Source organism: Megascapheus bottae, chromosome 1 (genome assembly GCF_031878675.1).
Source record: "Megascapheus bottae isolate mThoBot1 chromosome 1, mThoBot2.hap1, whole genome shotgun sequence".
Lineage (NCBI taxonomy): Eukaryota > Metazoa > Chordata > Mammalia > Rodentia > Geomyidae > Megascapheus > Megascapheus bottae.
In genome coordinates, this window is record NC_143509.1 from 100,518,976 (window position 1) to 100,541,743 (window position 22,768).

Sequence of the window (22,768 nt, forward strand, 5' to 3'; positions counted from 1 at the left end):
CTATCTGCACAGCACCTGTCAGGGCCTCTCATGTAGAAAACTGAATACATGTACTAATCCACTCTTGGTTCAGAGGCAAAGTCAAGTGTTTCCTGGGTGTCTTTGCTATTTGTGTCAGGTTCTGATGAGAAACGCTGCATGCTAAGTTTCTTCCCTTGCTGTGTTTACAGGGGCAAGGCATTCTTTCCAGAAGCTTGTGTGTCAGGTCAGCCTGACCGCCCGGCCAGGTCACCAGCCGCCCAGAGCTGCCTTTCCTCACAGACCCATAGATATGTGAGCCTGCTTTGTCACCACAGGGCCTCTGGCAGGAGAGGTCCTCCAGGTGGGAGGAGAGGAAAATGACTATGCAGAATGGAATCTGCCTGTTGTCTCCAAGTTGCTCTGCCTTTTAATATCTGCCAGCCTCCAGTGGCCTTTCATAGGCAGAGAGAAGGGTGTGGAAAGGCTGGAGGCCTTCGCCCAGAGGTGCTGGCCCTGGAGCACGGCTGCTTGCCCTGTCTTCTGGGCCTTGTTCCTACCTAGGATGAGGAGAGGCAGCTGGTGACCAGTGGTGGGACCTGCAGACCATCCCAAAGTCTGTGGCCTTGAGGAGGGCGCTGGACCTTCACGTCTCGCCCTGTGGGGTTTTTCTGGCCGGGAGACAGAGGGCAGAGGCTGCAACCTTGTTTGGCCCTAGCTGCTGGCAGCCCTGCCACAGAACGCACATGGCAGGGCACACCACTCCTCCTCTCCTTAGTCATGCAGCGCCTGTCGTTAGAAACTTTTATTTCATTAAAAATGACTTTTTGTGCAAGTTTGAAGCATAGCTTCAATTTAAACACAATTGGCCTGGTGGTAGAGTGCTTGCCTAGCATGCACGAAGACCCAGGTTCGATTCCTCGGTACCACATACATAGAAAAAAGCCAGAAATGGTGCTGAGGCTCAAGTGGTAGAGCTCTGGCCTTGAGAAAACCCAAGGACAGTGCTCAGGCCCTCAGCTCAAGCCCAGGTCTGGCAAAAAAAAAAAAAAAAAAAAAGAGAGAGAGAGAGAGAAAGAAAGAACATTCTGATCACTCAGCAGAGCCAGGGAGAGCCTGGCCTCCTCCACCCGGCCTGCCCATGGGGCCAAAGGAAGCCGGGCTAGCGAGCAGAGGAGCATAGCTCCTCCTCAGGGCCAAGAAAGGAAGGGGAGGGGTGAAACTTTTAAAAAGAAAGAAAGGTACAACTGCCTCACAAGCTCTGTGATAGAAGGGGAGAGGGAGCAGAGGAGTGGGGAGGGGCAGGGGCAGGGGCAGGGGCAGGGGCAGGGAGGGCCCCGGCCCCTCTGGTGGAGAGGTCCACACACTGGCCTCTGAATGCCTTCTGGGAGCAGGGCGGGGAGGGCTTCCACCTGTCGTGGGGATGAGAACCAGCCCGGGGGGGGGGGGGGAGGGGGGGCCTCCTGGGGTCCCGGGGCTGGGATCGCACCGCAGCAGCGCACGGCAGCATCCCGGGGCCGGGTGGCGGGTGGCGGGGCTCAGGCCTTGGCGGGCTCGGTGCGGCACAGCCTCAGCGGGAAGTTCTCGGTGATGAGGTGGTCGGCGTGGAGCAGCACCACGACGTTCACCTCAAATTCTGTGGAGGGGACACGGGCAGGGGGCACGGGCGGAGGTCAGGCGCGCGCGGGGCGGGCGGGGCCGGCCGCTGCGGAGGTTCCGGGCCGCGGGCCGCTTACCCACTTTGAAGTTGGTGGTCTCGAGCGTGGGGCAGGTGAAGAGCCGCGGGAAGACCATGTGGATGGGCACCGGCAGGCCCCGGCACACGTCGCCCTCGGCGATCTGGATGTTCTGGATCTCCGTGGCGTCGCGGGCGTAGCCCTCGGCACAGCCTGGGGACGAGCGTGGGGACGCCATGTGCCACCCAGCCCCCGGGGCGGAGGACGAGGGGGACGCGCGGGCAGGGGCAGGGCCAGGGCCGCGGCTCACCACACGTCTCCACGCGGACCAGCTGCAGCTCGATGCTGCGCACGGCGGCCTCCGAGTGCTCCACCACCAGCTCGCCCGTCAGCGGCTGCGTGATGGCGCAGCTGGTGGAGTTCAGGTGTCCTCGAATGAGGAACTTGGGAAGCGAGGCTCTCTAGGAGGGGAAGGGCAGAGACGTGAGGCCTGGAGGAGGAAAGGAGTTCAAGACCCAGGGCTGGCTAAACGAATAAATAAAAATCGAAAAATTAAAAATACATTTTAAAAAGCACACTCATATACGTCCATCTGTATTTAAGGGATACGCAGACTAAAATGTTTTCCCAATGTACACAGTTCTGACAGCCTGGACAGTTCACCGGAGGGAATTTCAAGGACTTCCTCCATACTGTCCCTGCAGACACGGGTGACAGCCACACTCTTTGCGGGGATAAGATGGTCATTCAGCAGAGCCGTGCTACCACCAAGGGCCACTCTGGTGTTAGCACACCACTGTGCAGCTGAGGTAGCGCAGTCACAAATGACATGCAATTTAAGTGTGATAAGGTTGGGGGACAGTGCTACAGCTGGCTGCACCTGTGCTCCCGAGAAGCAGGGGTCCAGGGAAGGGGGATGTATCCTGGGACTCTTCAGAGAGCTGGAACCCCTCACCTTGATTTGAGGCACGCCAAAAAAGTGTCCTGGGTCACTTGTGGCCATGTGCAGACCACTGACCCTTGATGCCCAGAAGACTGGAGACTGGCACAGACCACACTTGTGGGTTCCAACTCACAACAGACTGCCACCAGGGCTGGAGACAGCCACGCCAGCAAAACTAGAGCCTCATCTATAAACTACACCCAGAATCAAGAACAGTAAGAAGGCTGCAAGTCCACGCAACCCCCAGAATGCTTCAGCAGGGGGAGGGAGAACCCGGACTCTGAAGTCACCTGCCTTGGGTCACATGCTCATAGAAGCTGGAGAGGAAGGGACCAGGCATGGACAGAGTGGCTGCTCTTCTTCCAAACTATGACTGAGTTCGGTATGGAAACGGAAAATGGCAGTTTGGGTAGGAAAGCAGTGAGGATCCATCTCCTCTCTGACCAGGTCACTGGGTCCCCGCGGAAGCACATGGCAGTAGGAGAGCAGTTACCTCTTTGACGTTCTGCAAGGTTTCCGGTGTGATCGTGAAGTCCACAGGGCTCGGAGTCAGCTTCCCCTTTTGAGGCTAAAGAGAAGGGAAAAGCTTGGGGTGAGCGCCCAGCGCACAGCAAGCCGAAAGACAACGAGAGCCAAAGAGGGCCAGTCTGCCCAAACCCCATGTGCCCTCGTCAGGTGTCTCCATCAGACTCCTCATCTGCAAACTGCGTGGACAGATGTCTAAATCAATGTCCAAGGGAACTTATGGGCTCTGAGTTTTCAAGACCCAAGGAAGAGAGCAGAACTCTTGGGAGGTAGTGTATCTCAGTCGGCATATGGCTGTCACACCTCCCCGGTAGTCGTGATCTATAAGACACTGAGACACAGAGCTCAAGGCCTTGTTGGCTGAGTTGCCTCAAGTAGGGTTTTGCAGGGTGGTGCCAGGGCTGCTGGGTTACAGTGCTGCCTGCCTGGAAGAATCACTAGAGAAAGAACAGCAGGTATCACCCAAACCAACCATCTGGTCCACTTCAGAATCCACCCAGAGCCCTGCTGCTCTGGCACATCGAGGTGGCTCCAACCCAGGACCCAGGATGCCAAGGGCCAACCAGACCTAGGGAGCGGGTGGAGGAAGGACTTGCCCAGTGTGCCATAGTGACCCTGCCTGGGACTGGCTGGGAGCCTGCAGCACGACTTTCAGCGAGAGGCAGCCATGCCTCGGCATGAGGCCTGACCTGGAGGCAGGAGCTGAGCAAGGTGCCACAATGAGGCTCATTCTTCTTCAAAACATTCAAGGTTCTTATTAGTAAGGACATACATGTCTACGTATCATTTCAGGAAATAATTTGACTTTGAAGCCCCTTGTTTGGATTAGAAAAATAATTCATCTGAACCAAGTAACTTCCAAAAGGGAAAAAATATATTTTCAGCTCATTTTATAAAACAATTTATTGTTATGATATACTTAAATCAAGTGAATATAAAAGCTTAATAAGAAGGTAACTGCAAAGACTTGAAGCCCTAAAAAGTTACAAAAATGAAGTTCCAAGCTAGACGCTGGTGGCTTATACTTGTAATCCTAATTACACAGGAAGCTGAGAACTGGCAATCATGGTTCAAAGCCAGGCAGGAAAGTCCGTGACATTCTTATTTCCAATTAACTACCAAGAAACCAGAAGTGGAGCTGTGGCTCAAGGGGTAGAGGGCCAGGCCTTAAGTGGAAAAGAAGCTAAGGGACAGCACCCAGGCCCTGAGATCAAGCACCATGTGTATGCATGCACACACGTCCATGCACATATGTGCGCGTGCATACACACGCGTGCACACACACACCCCCCCTAAGAAATGTATTGTATAGAATTACCATACATGCAATGATGTAAGTCTTGCCTCTTTAGTTACTTCCTAAAGGATTCTGGAGACACTGAACAGTGTAAGAGAATGCTGTCTTCAAGACCTCCACAGAATCCAGCAAGTATTAAGAAGCACGGTGGAGACAGACAGACAGATGGGTCCCTGTGCTGTGCTCACACCAGAGCAGTGGTGGTTCCCTGAACAGCCCAGCCAGGATCCATGGTGGAGCTGCTGTGGAGCAGCTCTCAGCCCAGGAGAGGCCTTGGAAGCACCTCCCGGCCACCCTGCTGCCACCGCCATGCCAGGGGCCCAGGATGTCACCAGGCTCTCCAGGACTCCACTAACCCTGTCCTGGAACCCCTTAAGCTGTACTGTCCACATGCTGAGGGCAGGAATGGGGTGAGGAGGTGGGAAGACAGTCTCGAGGTCAGAGACTGAGGGTAGGTAACACTGAGGGAAAGGAAGGTCAAGGTGTGGCTGCCTCTGTGCCTAAGAGAGAACCAGAGGATCCCAGTGGACAGTCACTTGTCACATCAAGATAGGGGCTGGCCGTCTCTGCTAATGCTGTGTGACCAAGATGGGCTCTGTCAAAAGCACCCTTCAGAAGTGGTAAGGACGGTGAATTTCTCGCCATGGAATTGGCTTGGGTCTTTTTTTGCCAGGTACTTAGGTTTAGACTCAGAGTGTAGTGCTTTTTAGGATGGTGCTCTACTACTTGAGCCAGCCCAGCTTTTTGTTGGACAATTGAACAAAAGTCTCACAGACTTTTCTGCCTGACCTGGCATCAAACCACCAATCCCTCAGGTCTCCGCTTAATGAGTATGTAGGTCTAGCACCCGTCTAGGAAGGGCATTTTTAACATCTATAATCGCAAAATGCCAGCAAAAGATGTCCGCCAAATCCCTACGTGCCCTAAGTGCTCTCACAGGGCAGGAGTGCCAGGGTCACAGGCCTCAAGCACTCTCCCCAAGGGCCACTCGCCACCACAGCCTGGGGGCTGAGCTGATATCTCGCTCTGGCACAGAGTAGGCCAGCTTCGCTCTCACTGTCCTCAGGTGGGACACGAACCGCAAGGAAAGGTATCTGCTGGGCACAGTGCCCTGGGTGGCATGCGGGCCCTATCTCTGCGGACACCCGTGAGAGCAGGCAAGGGTTTCTGCTAGCTTGGAGTCCTGGCTTGGTGTATCCCAGACCCACCCAGAGCCCAAGACAAAGCTTACAGTGGAATGGACAATGAATTCACAGGTCTTAGTCAGGTCCTTGGCCAGCAGCGACCTCTTCATGTCACAGCGTAGTGTGTACTGCAAAGAGGGGAGAGGAATGGTCAGGGCAGTTCCATGTCCAGCTCCACTCAGAACTTTGCCCAGTGACTTACTGCATGACATAAAATTAGTATGCACAGTGGGAGAGTGTAATGTTCAAAACAAAAGGCATTTGGTTCTAAAATAAAAAGCAGAACAAACGTCTCTTTACTGTCATCCTCCAGGCTGTTCCCACAGCATCCCGAGGCTGGATCCACTCTCCACCTCACCATGCGCCCCACATACAATGCACCTTCCCCGAGCTCCCCTCCACACACCCGGGATCCCAGGCTGCAGGACAGTGCAGACATTCTGTGGATATACAGAGAGGAGGCCTGGCAGATATGCCAGAAGCCCCCAGGGCAGCACCTAACCCCTTGCCAAGCACCAAGCACATCGCCAATCTGATGCCCTCTGCTGGCACTCCAGGTCACTAGCCAGGAACCAGGAAGGAGCCTCACCACAGCCCCAACCCAGGGAGCCCACCACACTTGCTTGTCACACTTGCTGAAGCTGATCCAAGATGGAGTCTGTGCCCTATGAATGGAAGGTGGGATGCACAGGGCCTGGACTGTGGCCACGATTCTCTATACAGGAAGACGGTGATGAGTGATTCAAGAAGCAATGACATGCGCACGGGGGCGCAAAGGACACATCTCTCATGTGGCAGGATGGCGTCCGACAAGTTCTGTTTCCACTAGCTGAGCACTAGCTGAAGTCAATGTGCCCTGGGTTTGTGCGTGGAGGGTGTTAATGTAAAGACAGCAGGGCTGGACTCAACAGGAGCAGTCCCCATGCCCAGACCTGCCAAGGCTCCTATCAAGGGTATTTCTAACTGGGAGATGGTGTAGAGTCTCTAGAATAATTACTTCGCCTATGTGATTTCAGCAGACATGGGGTTATTGCTATTATGCTTTGTTATAGTAGAAAGCTCTGCTAGGATGGCCATGAGAGTAGAACACAATACAACTTGCCTAAGATTTAAATCATTTTTAAAAGAAAAAGAGGTTGTAGAAAGCACAACTAGCAGACTGACAAGTTCTCATAGGCCATCCTAATAACAAAGATGGAAATTGCTCATGGCTAGGAGCCAAAGCTACCAGGCCTCCGCCCACTCCCCGAGAAACAGCCAGTCAACAAAACGAGCCAGGTGTGCTCCCAGCACTCAGGAGGATCTTGGGCCAGCCTGAGTTCCAGACTCTGTTTCAAAGTGAAAACATGAAACAAAACAGAAATAGAGCAAGCTGCAACATCCTCAGTTAACTAAACACCAAAGAAATCAGCACGTTCAAACTCCTAAGAAATGGTCCCTAGACAACAGAATGTGAACAGCATGTTTAGAAAGAATGAGGTTTCAACTTAACTTTGAACAACCCAATGACTTTCCTTAAGAGATGATAAAAAGTGGGGAAGGGGAGAGGTACAATCACAATATTAAATGCTTGATCTTATTCCATTCATGAATATAGCATTATCCTATTCAAACAAATAGTATGAATGAGTTACTAGGTACATACAGCCAATGTTGCTAATTCTACATAGGAACAAAAATTCTTTTCTAGTTGAGCACCAGTGGCTCACACCTGTAATCCCAGCTACTCAGGAGGCTGAGATCTGAGGACCATGGTTGGAAGTTCGTCAGTCTGGGCAGAAAACTCTGTGAAACTCTTATCTGCAGTTAACACCTGCTCCTCCCCCCCCACACACACAAATACAAACAAACAAAAAAAACTAGAAATGGAGCTGTGGCTCAAGTGGTAGAGTGTCAGCATCGAACAGAAAAAGTTCAGGGGCAGTGCCAAGTCCCAAGTTCAAGCCCTAGGACCAGCTCAAAAATAAATTAAACAAACAAAAGCCACATTAACACAAGGTATTTTCAGCCTTGTTCTCTTATCCACTTTCTTCCATGGTGAAAACATTCCCAGCCTGGCAAGCTGATCACAATTCCCACCAACGTACCAGAAACAGGCATCTAGCTGTCTGCATACAAGTAGTTCTCAAAACTTCCAGTTCTAGAAACTTCTTTAATCAGTGCTGTTAGCCTATAGGTGTACTAATAAAAGATTAGAACATGTTTTTTTCTTCACAGGAAGATATGTCAACAACTGTCATCACTACATTCTTCTTCCCACCCATCTCCGCCACAGCTCTTGAAACTGGTAGACAGACTGTGCGCCCAGCCCAGCACTTGCAGGACTCTTACTGATAATGTGACCTACCACAACCAGGAGACTCTACAAGTCCAAATGGTTAACTCAGAAGCTAAATCAAACTCCTGACTATCACCCTGCTGCCATGCATGGGTGAGCAAGGGCACCTTTCTTCCTGTGCTTGCTCTGGCTCTGCTCCTGAGACCACAGCAACTTGCAAAAGCCTCCTTAAGAGCAGGGGAGCGGAAGTCATAAATCCTCCTCACTGCAGTGGTCCCCATGAAGAATGCAGGCCTAGGAGAAAGTGCTAGCCCCTAGGAATGGAACAAAGAGATACTTGTAGGAATAAAATAGGCAAGTTAATGCTGGGACCAGAAAGAAGTTAGATCACATGCATTACCAACAATACAAACTCTCAGCATCACTGAAGCCCACAGAGGACACAAAGATAGGAATTTGGAGAAAGTCATAACATGGTTCCTGAGAAAATAATGGTCACACTGTATGCCAGTGGCTCACACCCGTAATCCTGGCTACCCAGAAAGCTAGGTTCTAAGCATTCTAGTACAAAGCCAGCCTGTGCAATAAAGTCTGTGAAACTCTTAGCTCCAGCAAAAAATCCAGAAGTAGAGGTGCAGCTCAAGTAACAGAGTCCTAGCCATAAGCAAAAAAGCTAACGGATAGCACCCAGACACTGAGTTCAAGACCCAGGACTGGCACAGGCATGTGTACATGCACAAGACATGAATGCATGCACTCGCACGTACATGCACACACATGCGCACACACACGCGTGCACACACACAAATAATAGGTTGTAGCCTTGAGCTGAAGAGCTCAGGGATAACGCCTAGGCCCAGAGGTAGGGTGGTAGTCTTGAGCTAAAGAGCTCAAGGACAGCGTCCAGGCCCAATTCAAGCCCCAAGACCCCCACAAAAAAAAAGTCAAATGAGCGGGGGACATAGCTCAGAAGGCAGACCCAAAATGTGGTCTGCAGGGCAAAACAAGCAGCAGCACAGCGGTATGAATTCATCCATCTTTCCTGCTGGTTTCCAGCAGCAAGTTGCTGACGTGCCGGGGCGGGACAAAAACTCACCTGGATGCTGACAAACACGCCGTGGTAGGTCTCATACAGGGCCTTGTTCCCCTTCGCGTGCAGAGGAAACTCGAAGGGGATCTCCGTTTTGCCACTGGGAAACTTCCCTGGCCTCACCATTTCCATGGTGCTGGTGATAATCTGGATTGGCTGTAAACCAAAATCAACTCAGCTGTCAGCCTGCACCTGGACCTGTCCACACCAACCATCTGTCCGAAGCCCTGACCAGAGCCCCCCCGACGCTGCCTTCCTGGTACCTCAGCAGCAAGCTGGTTCCACTGGTAAGTCTCTGGCACAATGGGGGTTATTTCTAGTGGTGGGCCTGGAAGTGTTCACTTGCAGCCAGGAAGAAATGCCTCCTGATTCACAAGCACCTCCCTGAGTCATGCCAACACTCCCAGGCAATGCAGGGTCTACCAGCTAGGAGGCATGCACTCCCCCACTCGCTGCAGAATTGCCAAGAGTGGTAGGGAGCACAGTCTTGGCCCTCCTCAGTCAGGTTGACATGGTCTTCCGGAAAAGGTAACTGTAACTTCAGAACTTTCTGGATCAGGGAACTCCACACTCACTGGCAAAAACAAAAAGAGCTTCTGGTCTTAGTGTCAGCTGGACACAGTAGCAGCTAATAAACAGCAGATCTGGAGCTCTAATGGGGTGTGTGTGTGTGTGCGTGCGTGCGTGCGTGTGTGCCTGTGTGCATGCCAATACCTGAGTCTTGAACTCAAAGCCTGGGTGCTGGCCCTGAGGAAGAGCTTTTGTACTCAAAGCTAGTGTTCTACCATTTGAGCCAGAGCTCCACCTCCAGCTTTTTGGTGGCTAATTGATGATAAAGAGTCTCATGGATTTTCCTGCCCAGACTGGCTTTGAACTGGAATCCTTAGATCTCAGCCTCCTGAGTTACTAGAACTCTAGGTGTGTTACTAGAACTCTAGCACTTATAGAGCTCTGCTACTTTTTTTTTCTTTCTTTTTTTTTTTTTGCCAGTTGTGGGGCTTGAACTCAGGGCCTGAGCACTGTCCCTGGACTTTTCTCAAGGCTAGAGCTCTACCACCTGAGCCACAGCACCACTTCCAGCTTTTTCTATGTATGTGGTACCGAGGAATTGAACTCGGGTCTTCGTGCATGCTACATAAGCACTCTACAACTAGGACAAACTCCCGGCCCATGAGCTCTGCTACTTTTAATGAATCTAGTTCTTTATCATTTGTCTCATCAAATGTATCAAGGAGGAACATAACAACACAGAGGCTTGAAATCAGGTGTATTTAGAAACAAAGTATGACTGCTTTTGGGTTGATCATAAGTACTGAAGCATAAGAGCTCTCTATCCCTTGCCAATCAAACCAAGCAGGGAGTATCTGGGTGCAGTGCTCACGCCTATAGTCCGAGCTACTTAGGAGTCTGAGATCTAAAGATAAAAAGCAGTTCAAAAGGCAGACCAGGCCAAAAAGTACCTTTACTTTTTTGCTCAAGGCTGGTACTCTATCACTTGATTTTTTTTTTTTTTTTGCCAGTCCTGGGACTTGAACTCAGGGCCTAGATGCTGCCCTTGGACACTTTTTGCTCTAGACTAGCGCTCTGCCCCTGAGCCACAGCATCACTTCTGGCTTTTTCTGTGTATGTGGTACTGAGGAATTGAACCCAGGGCTTTGTGCACACTAGGCAAGCACTCTACCAATAGGCCACACTCCTGGCCCCACTTCAGTCATGTCCAATTAACCATCAAAAAGACAGAAGAGGAGCTGTGGCTCAAGTGGTAGAGAGCCAGCCTTTGAGAGGTCGAGGCCCTAAGTTCAAGGCCCAGTACAGAATATACACACCAATACGTTCGTAGATAAGTGCTGGTAGTGAGCCAGGACCTCACCTTCACAGAGTTGTAAAATGCTTCAAACATGCCCACGCTTTTGGCACTGAGCTGGAGGTTCACGGTTCCTTCCATGGTCAGAAACACGCCCTGGTGCTGCACGGGATCCTTGCTGGAGATGACCACCACGCCGGACAGCATTTCCTGGGGGACAAGCAGCCTCAGACCTCAGCTCATTTATGGAAAGAAGTACCCTTAGCTCCTTCAAGGACACCGGAATTGGGCTGGAGAAGGCCTCGCCCACTGACTGCTGTGGACTTGGCAGTGGGGGGGAGATGGGGGCGGAGGAGGGGATTTTTGCCCCATCCCTGACTTCCAGGGCGAACCTTCATCCAGGCTGTAGGCACACGGTCTGTGAACTAGTGGGAGACAGGAAGAGCAGGGCGCCCCCATTTCAGTTATGCTCTCAATGATTTTGCTTTGAGTTTAGTGAGGGTTTGTTCTTTTTTAACAGATAGGGTGTGGTGTTTTTGTCTGAGGTTGGCCTCAGATTTTGATGTTCCTACCTATATCTTTTGAACAGCTGGGATCATAGACAAATACCACCATGGCTTATTGGCTGAAATGAAGTCTCACATTTTCTCCAGGCTGGACCCGAAACTCCTATCTCTGCCTCCTGGGTAGCTGAGATTACAGGTGTGAGCTACCATGCCACCAGTAAAGACGTTTTTACCACATTCTTTGATCATGGGTAATTCAGGGAGCGGGGAGTATTCTTTGCCCCCTAAATATGGCAAGTATTTTGGTTTCATTTTTTTTTTCTTTTGAGCCAATCCTGGGGTTTGAACTCAAGGCCTGGGCACTGCCCTTTAACTTTCTCAAGGCCAGCAGTCTACCACTTGAACCACAGCATCACTTCTGGCTTTTTTTGTGTATGTAGTACCAAGGAATCAAACCCAGGCCTTCATTTATATTAGGCAAGCACTCTACCACTAGGTCATGCTCCCGGCCTCTTGGTTTCATTCTTTACCACCCATCCAAAATTCCTGAAATATTAATTAAAACAAATAGGTTTGGAAGTACTCAGTGGTGGAGGGCTTGCTTAGGATGTAAGAAACCTAAGTCTAATCCCAGTTCTGCAAACAACAAAAAGCCATATAACAACTTTAAAGCAAAGAAAACAGACTGTAAGAAGATACTTTAAAATATGCTTACAAAACACTCCTTATAACAAAACAGCAATGGCAAAATTAATGCCAAACATGGCATATTAATAAATAGGCTAAATTAATGTTCATGTAACATCATACTTCATATTAGAAAGCAAAACCCAATTTTATGTTCTATGATGGATACACACCTTAAAATGCCAGGGGTCAGGGTAGACTTGCGAGGATGAAAAGGAAGGAGGAGCTAACTGGTGCTCAGTGGCTCACACCTTTAATCCTAGGTACTCAAGAGGCTGAGCCCCAGAGGGTCATGGTTCAAGCCAGCCAAACCTAGGCAGTGAAGTACACCAGACCCCACCTCCAACTAACCAGCATCAGCCACAATGGAGGCATGGCTCAAGTAGGGGGATGCCAGTTGAACACGCAAGCTAGGCAAGTATGAGACTCTGAATTCAAGCCCTAGTTCCACCAAAAAGGAAAGGAAGATGAGCAAAGGTATAGAAAAGGCAACTCATGGGCTGCCATCTTGGTACCAGACAACACCAACTCAGAGAATCAAGACATCAACAAGAAAAAGGTACAAAACAATTCTAATGGGTGCAACCCACGGAAACAGGTACTGTGATCAAGACTGTGGGTCAAGACTACCGCTTCAACACTCACACAGCACGAAAGTGGTGGAAGCGGCCAACCTACTCTTAGACCACTAATAGAACAGCAGACAGAAAGCAGACAATGTGACACATCAACCAATGACAACTCAAGTATTACATGCAGAGTTCTTCCATGGCGTGTTCCCCTGAACTTTACTTCAGAAGGTACTGGCCGCATTCTGTGCTTCCTAGGGAAAGTTTCAACACAGCAGGGAGAGGAGGCCAACACCCACCAGACGATTCATTCAGAGTCAAGGACAGGCATCTTACCAAGGAAAAACTGGAAAGAAACTAACCCAGGTCAGCCAACTGCTGGATCTATACTTTTTGGTTTAAATCTTCTAGTAATGCCTGTAATCCAGCTACTCAGAAGCCAAAAAAAAAAAAAAAAAAGGATCATGGTTTGAGGCCAGGCAAAAAGTTATTAAGACCTTATCTCAACCAACCTGAGGCCACCCTGGACAAAAATGGGAGGGAGGTCTTATCTAAAAAAAATAACTAAAGTAACCATGCACTGGTGGCTCACACATGAAATCCTGGTCACTCAGGAGGGTGAAATCTTGAAATCTAAGGGTCATGATTCAAGGTCAGGCCAGATAGGAAAGTCTGTGAGACTCATCTTCAATTAACCACCAGAAAAACACAAGTAGAGCTATGGCCCAAGAGCTCAGGGACAGTGCCTAGGTTCTGACTCCTACCACAAAATAAAAACCCTATTCCCACCATAAAACAAGTGAGAAACCTTGAGTTCAATCCCCCCCGCAAAAAAAAATCTTAATTATTCTCTAGTAAATGAAAAACTTTCAGATCTCTTTTTATGAACAGTATCACTACATTATATTTTGAAGTGAACTCAGACTGGTACGGCTTACCAGAAGACTAAACAAAATGGTAATGAAAACCTTCAACCCAAGCTGGGAATATGGCTTAGTGGTAGAGTGCCTACCTTGAGCAAAAACTCAGGGACAGTACCCAGGTCCTGAGTTCAAGCCCCAGGACTGGCAAAACAAAACAAAACAAAAAAAACCTTCAACCCACTGGGTCTAGCCTCACCCTAAGTAGAGCCAGGCCTGTGTGGTCCTGGAAGGGAGGGAAGGAAGGGGGGAGGGAGGGTAGGAAGGAGGGGGTCTGAGGAAAGGTAGGGAAGGGGGGAATGACCTCATCTGAAAAAACCCTGCTGTATATGCCTAGAAATGACTTTAGTGGGCACTATATTCATAACTCACCTCTTAGAATTGTTTAAGCCTCCATTTACTAAGTGCCATGACTTCAATTGCCTCTGAGTGACCTTATCCTAAACAGCTGAGGGACAGGACCAAGCCCCAGGACCAGCAAAAAAGGGGTGAAGGAGGAAGGAGTGGGGGAGAGACTGACAAGCCATATTCACCTAGACTTTTCTTTATTCTTTTCTTCCTGAAAATGTTTACACTTTCCATTCTTTTTTTTTTTTTTTTCCGCCAGTCCTGGACTTGAGCTCAGGGCCTGAGCACTGTCCTTGGACTTTCTCAAGGCTAGAGCTCTACCACTTGAGCCTCAGCACCACTTCCGGCTTTTTCTACATATGTGGTACCGAGGAATCGAACCCGGGTCTTCATGCATGCTAGGCAAGCACTTTAACCACTAGGCCAAACTCCTGGCCCATACTTTCCATTCTTAAATCACACATTCAAGTATGAGAAGAAAGGAGTACAGTGCCCTAAAAATGTGGCCTGGAAACTACTGGCCTGGAAAAGAATCTGCAGCAGGAAGTTCCGAGGACAGCATGCTTCACCAGTGCAGCACCTGGTGGAAGCCACGCACAGCATGGCTGGTAGAAGCTCTCGAAGTCCAACCCACCTCCTGCCTCCAGCAGTTCTTCCAGGCCACCTCTGGGCTAGGCTCAGCACAGCTGGTGCACGTTACTGCTTTCCTGGAGCTCTCAGGAGAAGATCAGCCTGGAAGTTCCTGCAGCTTATTGGAAAACACAGTAAAAGATGGCTAAGGAAGTTGGGTGCAGTGGCTCATTCCTGTAATCCTAGTTACTCAGGAGGCTGAGATCCTCGGATCAGGGTTCAAAGCAAGCCTGGGCACTAAAGAATGAGAGACTTTTTTTTTTTTTGCCAGTCCTGGGCTTGAACTCAGAGCCTGAGCACTGTCCTTGGACTTTTTCAAGGCTAGAGCTCTACCACTTGAGCATCAGCACCCCTTCTGGCTTTTTTTCTATGTATGTGGTACCGAGGAATCAAACCTGGGTCTTTATGCATGCTAGGCAAGCACTCTACCACTAGGCCAAACTCCCAGCTCAGGAAGGAGAGACTCTTATCTCCAATTAATCACTAGAAAATGGGAAGTGGTGCTGTTAGTCAAGGGGGAGGGCAGTAGCCTTGAGCTGAAGAGCTCAGGGACAATGCCCAGACGCAGAGTTCAAGCCCCATAACCGACAAGAAGAAAAAAGAAAAAGATGGCTAAGGAAAAAGGGAGTAGAAGCTCTACTCTGAACTGAGGCTTATCAACTCTTCATGTGTAGCTGCAATGAAAATGGAGAACAAATGGAAAAATAGTTTCATCCTGAACTTAGGACGGGGTAGGCTGAGAGGCAGGAAGCCTGAACAGAAGGGAACAAGGGGGTGGCAGAGGCGCCACTGGGCTCTGCTGACCCTGAGCTGCTGATTGAGAGGCAGCGGCAGCAGGATCCATGGAAGGTGTGATCTGTAGTTTGGGGCACAGAGAAGACCTGTCTGATGAGCCAGAACAGAATCCAGAGTGAGGCGAGGACAAAAGGAAGGTAAGGGAAAAACAGCCATACTGGTTGAGGACCTGGCAGGGGAGGAAATGGGAGCTGCCAGCATCAGGGCACATGGCTTGTGGAGGCTGCTGGGTCCGTCAGGACTGACAGCATGGCCTGGGGGCGGGGGCCATGGGCTCTGGAGGGCTGTAGGAACAACTTACTGCACCCACACCTCCAACAGCAATGTGCCTCTCACATTCCTTCATGCATTATATAAGGCTTAGATTATGATTTAGGAGACGAGTCTTTTTCTGGAGTATTAGGTTCGAAGTGGAAAAAGACAGCCAGTTACACGTTTAGATAGTGTTTCCTAAAAGGCTCATGACCCCAATTGCCTGGAGATCCCTCCAGCTCAAACATCCTCCGTATGCTTGCCCTGACAGCATTCATTCCTAATTTCTTTACCAGAATCCAGTGGGACAAAGGAGAGTAGTCAGGCCTTTGTAAAACAGCACTTTGGCGGTGCAGTTTTTCTTCCTAACAATGAGCTGCTGCATACAGTGTTTCTCTTTATTTTTTTAACAAGAAATTACATGCAAGCCAAATATGACAACATTCAGGCTTTGCAGTCATAGCAATGGGCCTGGAGTACACGAATCCCTCATCACGTAACCTGGCCATGCGAGGGTGTAAATCTTACTTATACATTTCATTACCACAATATTTAAGTGTCACTTTCATGAGTATGTGTGCCAGACTGAAGAATGTAAAACACTGTACATTTATTTTAAAAATGGATTAGTGGGGCCGGGAGTTTGGCCTAGTGGTAAAGTGCTTGCCTCGCATGAACGAAGACCCGGGTTTAATTCCTCGGTACCACATACATAGAAAAAAGCCGGAAGTGGTGCTGAGGCGCAAGTGGTAGAGCTCTAGCCTTGAGAAGGTCCAAGAACAGGGTTCATGCCCTGAGCTCAAGCCCAGGACTGGCAAAAAAAAAAAAAAAAGGATTAGTTATATTACACAAAGATTTACTGCAGTATTCTTTCTTTTAACCAGGAAGCTCTCTCTGTGCAGTGAAGGCAGAAGCAAACTTTTCGACTAAGAACACATCACTGCACCATCAAAGAAGGAAACACAGCTTCTAGGGCTAAAAATGCTGTCATCTCTCTGTGTTCTTTGATCCCAGCCTCGCTGATCTTTCCACCTGGTGCTTGGCAGGCAGGTATCTGATTGACCAGCACTGTGGATGCCTGCTGTAGGGTGTGATTAGCATTATGGGAGATGGAGTTCTGGAGACCACAGACTTTGGTCTGTATGTCTATGTAGAAGACAAAGCAATGCAACCACGCATGCCAAGTGCACGACTGCTGTGGGCTGGGACCTATGATTGGGGTCCTGAAACATTCTCTCAACAGATCCTCAGTCTTAGGACAGCAAAACAAATGAGAAGACACACTAGGTTCTAGACTTGAGAACAAGACATGAACTCAAAACGTGCTCCTTATTACTCTGAGTCTCAGAGTCCTGACTACCAATGGGGCCAGGCCACTTGTTCACAGAAGGTGTGAGGATTAAAGGGTAAAAGGGTATGCCTTGCTGTGAAATAGGATTAGGTAACTATTCCCAGGGGAAATTAAACTTGCAGGCAATAGCATCATCCACATGATGTTCTGAAGCAGAGGTGAGCATCTCGGGCTAAATGGGAAGGGCCTGGAGAAGGTGCCTAACCAGCCAGCCAGCTCAGAGGTAGCATCAGCTGGCACTGGGCCCTGAGAGCTGTGCAGAAGACCTCAGGGACTCAAACTTGGGACAATTTTTATTCCTGAATTAGAAACTGCCTTATTGAATGGCAACTCCTTTGTATAACTACTTGAAGATAATAAAAGTATTTTAAAAAATAATCCAAAGAGTACAAGAGCGAGGACTCAATAACTGCATACCCAAAGCTATGGACATGGTAATGGAAATATAAACATAACTATATAGACATAAAAACCTATGACTCTATAGATATAATGTTTTATTTCATAAATTAATGTTTCTATGACATACAAACCCTTAGCCTAATTTTGATTAAGTTCTAAATACTAAGTCCCAGTGATTGTAAATAGAGATTCCCTCCTTGAACACTTGTTTGTTAAACTTGTCATTTAAAATATGACGTAAAAATCAACATTAATAAATTATTTAATAAAAAAGAAAAAAAGTACTACAGAAATTATAAACTCTAAAAAAAAATAATAATCAGTGGGAGACAAAGGAACAATTCTTTCTTTCTTTCTATTTTTTTTTTTTTTGCCTGTCCTGGGCATTCAACTCAGGGGCTGGGTCCTATTCTTGAGCTTTCTCAAGGCTAGCACTCTACCACTTGAGCCACAGCAGCATTTCCAGCCTTTTCTGGTTATGTGGAAGAATCAAACCCGGCTTTGTGCATGTGAGGCAAGTATTCTACCACTAGGCTATACTCCTTCCCAAACAATTTTGAAATCTGTAATCCTGCATTTCTTTGAGCCATTCTCTTAAGCATGGCTATTCCAAAGCTCTAGGCTCATGCTAACATTGGGGCAAACAGCTGAAGCAAACAATGTAAATTACTCGGGCTTCACTACTTCAGGAGGCCTATGGATAGGTCGGTGAAATGGCTAGTGACCAAATCTCTACCATTGTTGCTGAGACTTATAGAGAAGATGAGATGGAAAGTCCGTTTGCCATCAGCTCACCTGCAGCCAGCTAAGGACGAACGAGAGGGCCCCTCTAGCCATGCTGCAGGCCACTCTGGAAGATACACTCTCCTTAGGCACCAACAAGTTACCTAGCCACCAGTGATGGTCTTGATCTCTGGGGCCTGGAGGCAGCCATGACACCACCGGCAGACGCCCAGGCTCTACAGGGCAGAACATAAGAACCAGTGCCAGAATCATGAGCCAGAACCAGAGTTTTGTCATTGATTATATCTATTGGTTGATTAACTTCCTCTTCTTGTCTTTGAACACACACACACACACACACACACACACACACACACACACACAGAGCAAATACTAGAAATAGGAGTTAGACTGGTTTTTCTTCTACAATCAACACTTAATGTCTTCTTTCATGTTTTAAAACATTCCTGTGCTGGTCCTGAGCTGGACCTCAAGGCCTGGCAACTGTCCTTGAGCTTTTATGATCAAGTGTTCTACCACCTGAACCACAGCGGCAGTTCCGGTTTTTCAGTGGTTAATTGAGGAAAATCTCACAGACTTTCCTACCCAGCCTGGCTTTGACCTGCAGTACTCAGACAACCTCCTGAGTAGCTAGGGTTACCGGTACGAGCTACCTGTACCTAGCTTTTCTCTGGACTTTTTTTCTCTAGGTTATTTTTTCAGTCAGGCTCTCATACTTTTTGCTTGGGGCCAGCACACTGAGATTACAGGCATGTAATACCTTGCCCTGATTGTTTCTGATGAGATAGAATCTTACTAACTTTATGTCTGAGGTCCTCCCACTCTCTAAGGTTTCCTTTTAAAAATGTAAAACTTGACCAAAGAATGAAGGACAGCGTGGAGGCTCACGCCTGTAATCCTAGCTACTTCAGATGCTGAGATATGAGGATCAAAGTTCAAAGCCAGCCCAGGCACAAAACTCTTATCTCCAATTAACCTCCAGGGAAAATGAAGTGGGGCTTGGGTCAAGGGTAAGGTGGTAGCCTTGAGATGAAGAGCTGAAGAGCTCAGGGATAAGGCCCAGGCACACAGTTCAAGCCCCATGACCCACCAAAAAAAAAAAAAGAATGAACGAGACTGGTAAGTATATTCTACTCTTGAGTCTTCAACTCTCCCACCCATAGGGACTAGGTAGACTCTTAAGACTTCCATTGGGGCAAGTTCACAATCGTATGCCATGTACCTTTTCTAAATATATGTCTCGACTGGAGTAGTAAGATTTCTCCATCAATATGCCAACTTTTAAGCTGGAAGTAGTGACTTACACTTCTGGCAACTTGGGACACAGATACTGGGAGAATCTTAGTTCATTGTCAGCCTGAACAAAGAAGTTTGTGAGGCTCCCATCTTAACAGGAAAAGCTGGCTATGACTGTATGTGCCTGTCAACCAACAGGAAACATAAATAGAAGAATCATGGTCCAGGCCATCTTTGGAAAAAAGCAAGACCCTATCTCAAAAACAGGGGCTTTTTGCAAGGCAAAAAGGGCTGGAGGTGGGGCTAGGAGTTTGGCCTAGTGGTAGAGTGCTTGCCTAGCATGCACAAATACCTAGGATTGATTCCTCAGTACCACATATGTAGAAAAAAGCCAGAAGTGGTGCTGTGGCTCTATTGGTAGAGATCTAGCCTTGAGAAAAAACCCTAAGACAGAGCTCAGGCCCTCAGCTCAAGTCTAGAACTGGCAAAAAAAAAAAAAAGGCTGGAGGCATGGCTCACCAATACAGTGCCCACCTTATAAGCATGAAGCTGAGTTCAAGCCCAAGGACCACCAAAAAATGAGGAAGGAAAACCTATAAATGAAATAAGTATGAAAGTTACATGTCTATAGTCTCTTGTTACTGACTCCCCTTTATTCTTTTTCTGTATTTGTGTGTGTCTGTCAGGCATGGGGCTTGACCTCTGGGCCTGGGTGCGGTCCCTGAGCTCCTCAGCTCAGTGCTATCGTTCTATACCAAGTTGAATCACAGCACCACTTTCAGTTCTTTGGTAGTTAATTGGAGATAAGAGTCTCATGAATTTTCTTGCCTCGGCTGGCTTCAAACCAAGATCTTCAGATCCTGTGTAACTAAGATTACAGTCCTGAGCCACCAGTGCCTGGCTCTGACCCCCTTTATTCTTACTTTGAAATTTTTTCCAGCTCCTGAAAAGGTATGAAAATACAAAGCAGTAAAAAAATTAGGTCCCTCAGTCACTACTGAGTGAGTTAGTGAAGTAGTACTCAGAAAACAGTTTGGCAATCTTCAAAGCAAGTTCAACATAAACTTACCCAGCAAAATCTACTTCAACTTTACCCAAAAGAAACAAAACTAAAATAAACATTCATGCAAAACATTCACTAGGGGCCAGGAGTTTGGCCTAGGGGTAGAGTGCTTGCCTAGCATGCACAAAGACCCAGGTTCAATTCCTCAGTACCACATACATAGAAAAAAGCTGGACGTGGTGCTGTGGCTCTAGTGGTAGAGCACTAGCCTTGAGAAAGCCCAAGGACAGTGTTCAGGCCCTGCGTTTAAGCCCAGTTTTGGCAAAAAAAAAAAAAAAATCATCAGAATGTTCATACTAATAGTTAAAAGGTGCAAATGACCTAAATGACTATAAACAGATGAACGGTAAACCTGTGGTCTATCCATACAAGTGAGTTATTCATTAAAAAGAGGAACTTGCACATGGTACAACACACATCAATGCTGAAAACATCATGGTAGACAAAAGAAACCAGGCACAGAAGGTCACATATGGTTATGATTGTTTTGTTATATGAAATACCACAACAGAAAACAGACTAGCAAGTGCAAAGAGATGGGGTAAGGAGTAACTGTAAATTGGTGTAGGTCTGAGCACTGTCCTTGGGTGTTCCTCAAGGTCAGCAAGTCTACCATGGGAGCCACAGAGCCACTTCCAGCTTTTCTATGTATGTGGTACAGAGGAATTGAACCCTGGTCTTCATGCAGGCTAGGCAAGCACTTTATCACTAGGCCACACACCTGGCCCTGGAATATATTTTAATTAGATAGTAGTGATAGATGTAAAATTCTGTAAATATACTAAGCTGTTCAGTTATAATGCTTTACAAGGGTGAAATTTGTAGTATCGGAATTATATTTCTATACAATTATTTTATTATTGTTGTTGTTATCTTGGTACCTATACTAGACCTTCAATTCAGGGACTAGGCGCTATCCCTCAATTTTTTCCCTCAACACTATTGCTCTACCACCTGAGCCACACCTCCACTTCCAAGCCTATTATTTCAACATGTATATATGTGTGTGCGTATAATATATACATACACAAAATAAATACACATATCTATGAATCAGACCAACTTTGGTAACATGTATCTTTCCTCCTGTGTACACAGTTGCAGTTTGGTTTGGTTCCCATAACATTTTGTTGCTTTTTTTTTCTTGAGTCCCTACCAGGCCTTGAACTCAGGGCCTCGGCACTCACTGTCCCTTACCGTTAGTACTCAGGGCTGGTGCTCCATTACTTGAATCACACCTCCACAACTGACTTTTTTGCTAGTTCAGTGGAGATAAAAGTCAGGGTCTCAAGTGTTTTTTTTTCAGCCTGGCCTGGATTTGATCTTTGATCATCGCATCTCTGACTGCTGAGTAGCCAGGATGACAGACCTGAGCCGCCACTGCCGGGCTCAGCCCGGATTACCGGCCCCACCGAGGTACAAATGTCCGTCTTGGGACCCACCAACACCAAACGTGCAGTGTCCTCGATTCTCTCGTGTCATTTCACAATCCTCCAAGGTGACTGATTGTGACAGAATCAGGAATCAACACCTTAATTTTGAGAAGATGACACCAAGAGGGGCGGGGCGGGGAGGCCCGCAGACGCGCGTCGCCCGCGGCGCCGCCCCGGGGCGCGCCCGCCCGCAGCCCTCCGGACGCGCGGAACCTGCGGGCCAGGGACCCCTCGACTCACCCCGGCGTGGTAGACTTTATTCGCTCTTTTAATCTTGATGTCCAGTAGGGTCCCCATACCGGAATCACCTCGGACGATCCCACTTCCGGTCCCGAAGGGAAGGGGGCGGCCCCACCTCCTCCCCGGGCCCGGCCCCTTTTCCCCTCAGAGCCCGCCGCCACGCCACGTGACCTCCCAAGGCCAACTTCCGGACAGGGAACGAGTCGGCATCCGAGCCACACCCTTCTCCTTCCGGCGTGGGTGGGGCTTAGAGCGGACCCACTCGTCTCTCAGCCCGACGTGGGGGCAGGACCAGACTAGCCCCACCCACTATCGTAAGGATAGCCGGAAGTTCCCCTCTCTCCGGAAGGGGAGGTGGAATATGAAAAAAAAAAAAGAAAAAAAACCCAAAGCGTGATTTTCCCAGCGTGCCCTGCGGCAGTGGGTGGGGCATCTCGCGGGTAGTGGCTGTGCAGGAAGGCGGGGTTCCCGTGAGGCTGCGCGGCGCCTAAGGGCTGCGCTCTGGAGGCGGCCTTCGGGGGAAACTGTAACTTGGGGACGCGTCCCCTTCTCACAACTCCTTCCTCCCTTCACCTCTACCTACAGCTTTCGAGAAGGAAGCGCGCCCTCCACCCGCCCGAAGGGAGAAGTCCAGTCAGCTGCAGGGGTGGGGCACGTGCTGCGTGTGCGCGCGCGCCGCACCACGCACGCGCGCGCGCGTGCTGCAGAGACGCTGATTGGCTGGCACTGGCCCCGCCCCTGGCCGGCCGGTGGCCAAGGTCTCGGGAAACGCGGGGTGACCTCGCTCTGGAGCCGGCCGCCTCGCCGGGTCGCCCGGGCCGGGCCCGCGGTCGCGGG

General features: G+C 48.9%; 1 protein-coding gene across 1 annotated transcript; it reads right to left on the reverse strand.

The window, feature by feature from the left end:
• Positions 1 to 1,016: 1,016 nt before the first annotated feature.
• Vps26c (VPS26 endosomal protein sorting factor C) lies at positions 1,017 to 22,281 on the reverse strand. The gene is made up of 8 exons (XM_090349268.1): positions 21,932 to 22,281; positions 10,822 to 10,965; positions 8,958 to 9,107; positions 5,631 to 5,711; positions 3,071 to 3,145; positions 1,945 to 2,095; positions 1,695 to 1,847; positions 1,017 to 1,594 (listed from the first exon to the last, which is right to left on the reverse strand). Exons 1-8 carry the CDS (start codon positions 21,986 to 21,988, stop codon positions 1,497 to 1,499), a joined length of 909 nt encoding a protein of 302 aa, XP_090205394.1. The 5' UTR covers positions 21,989 to 22,281; the 3' UTR covers positions 1,017 to 1,496.
• Positions 22,282 to 22,768: the final 487 nt, after the last annotated feature.

Coding starts and splice junctions, on each gene's coding strand:
- Vps26c (XM_090349268.1), bottom strand. CDS start 21,988: ATGGGGACCCTACTGGACATCAAGATTAAAAGAGCGAATAAAGTCTAC. Junction 5,712..8,957: donor GCGTGTTTGTCAGCATCCAG/GTGAGTTTTTGT, acceptor CCCTCTTTGCAG/TACACACTACGCTGTGACAT. Junction 3,146..5,630: donor AATTCATTGTCCATTCCACT/GTAAGCTTTGTC, acceptor CCTTCTCTTTAG/CCTCAAAAGGGGAAGCTGAC.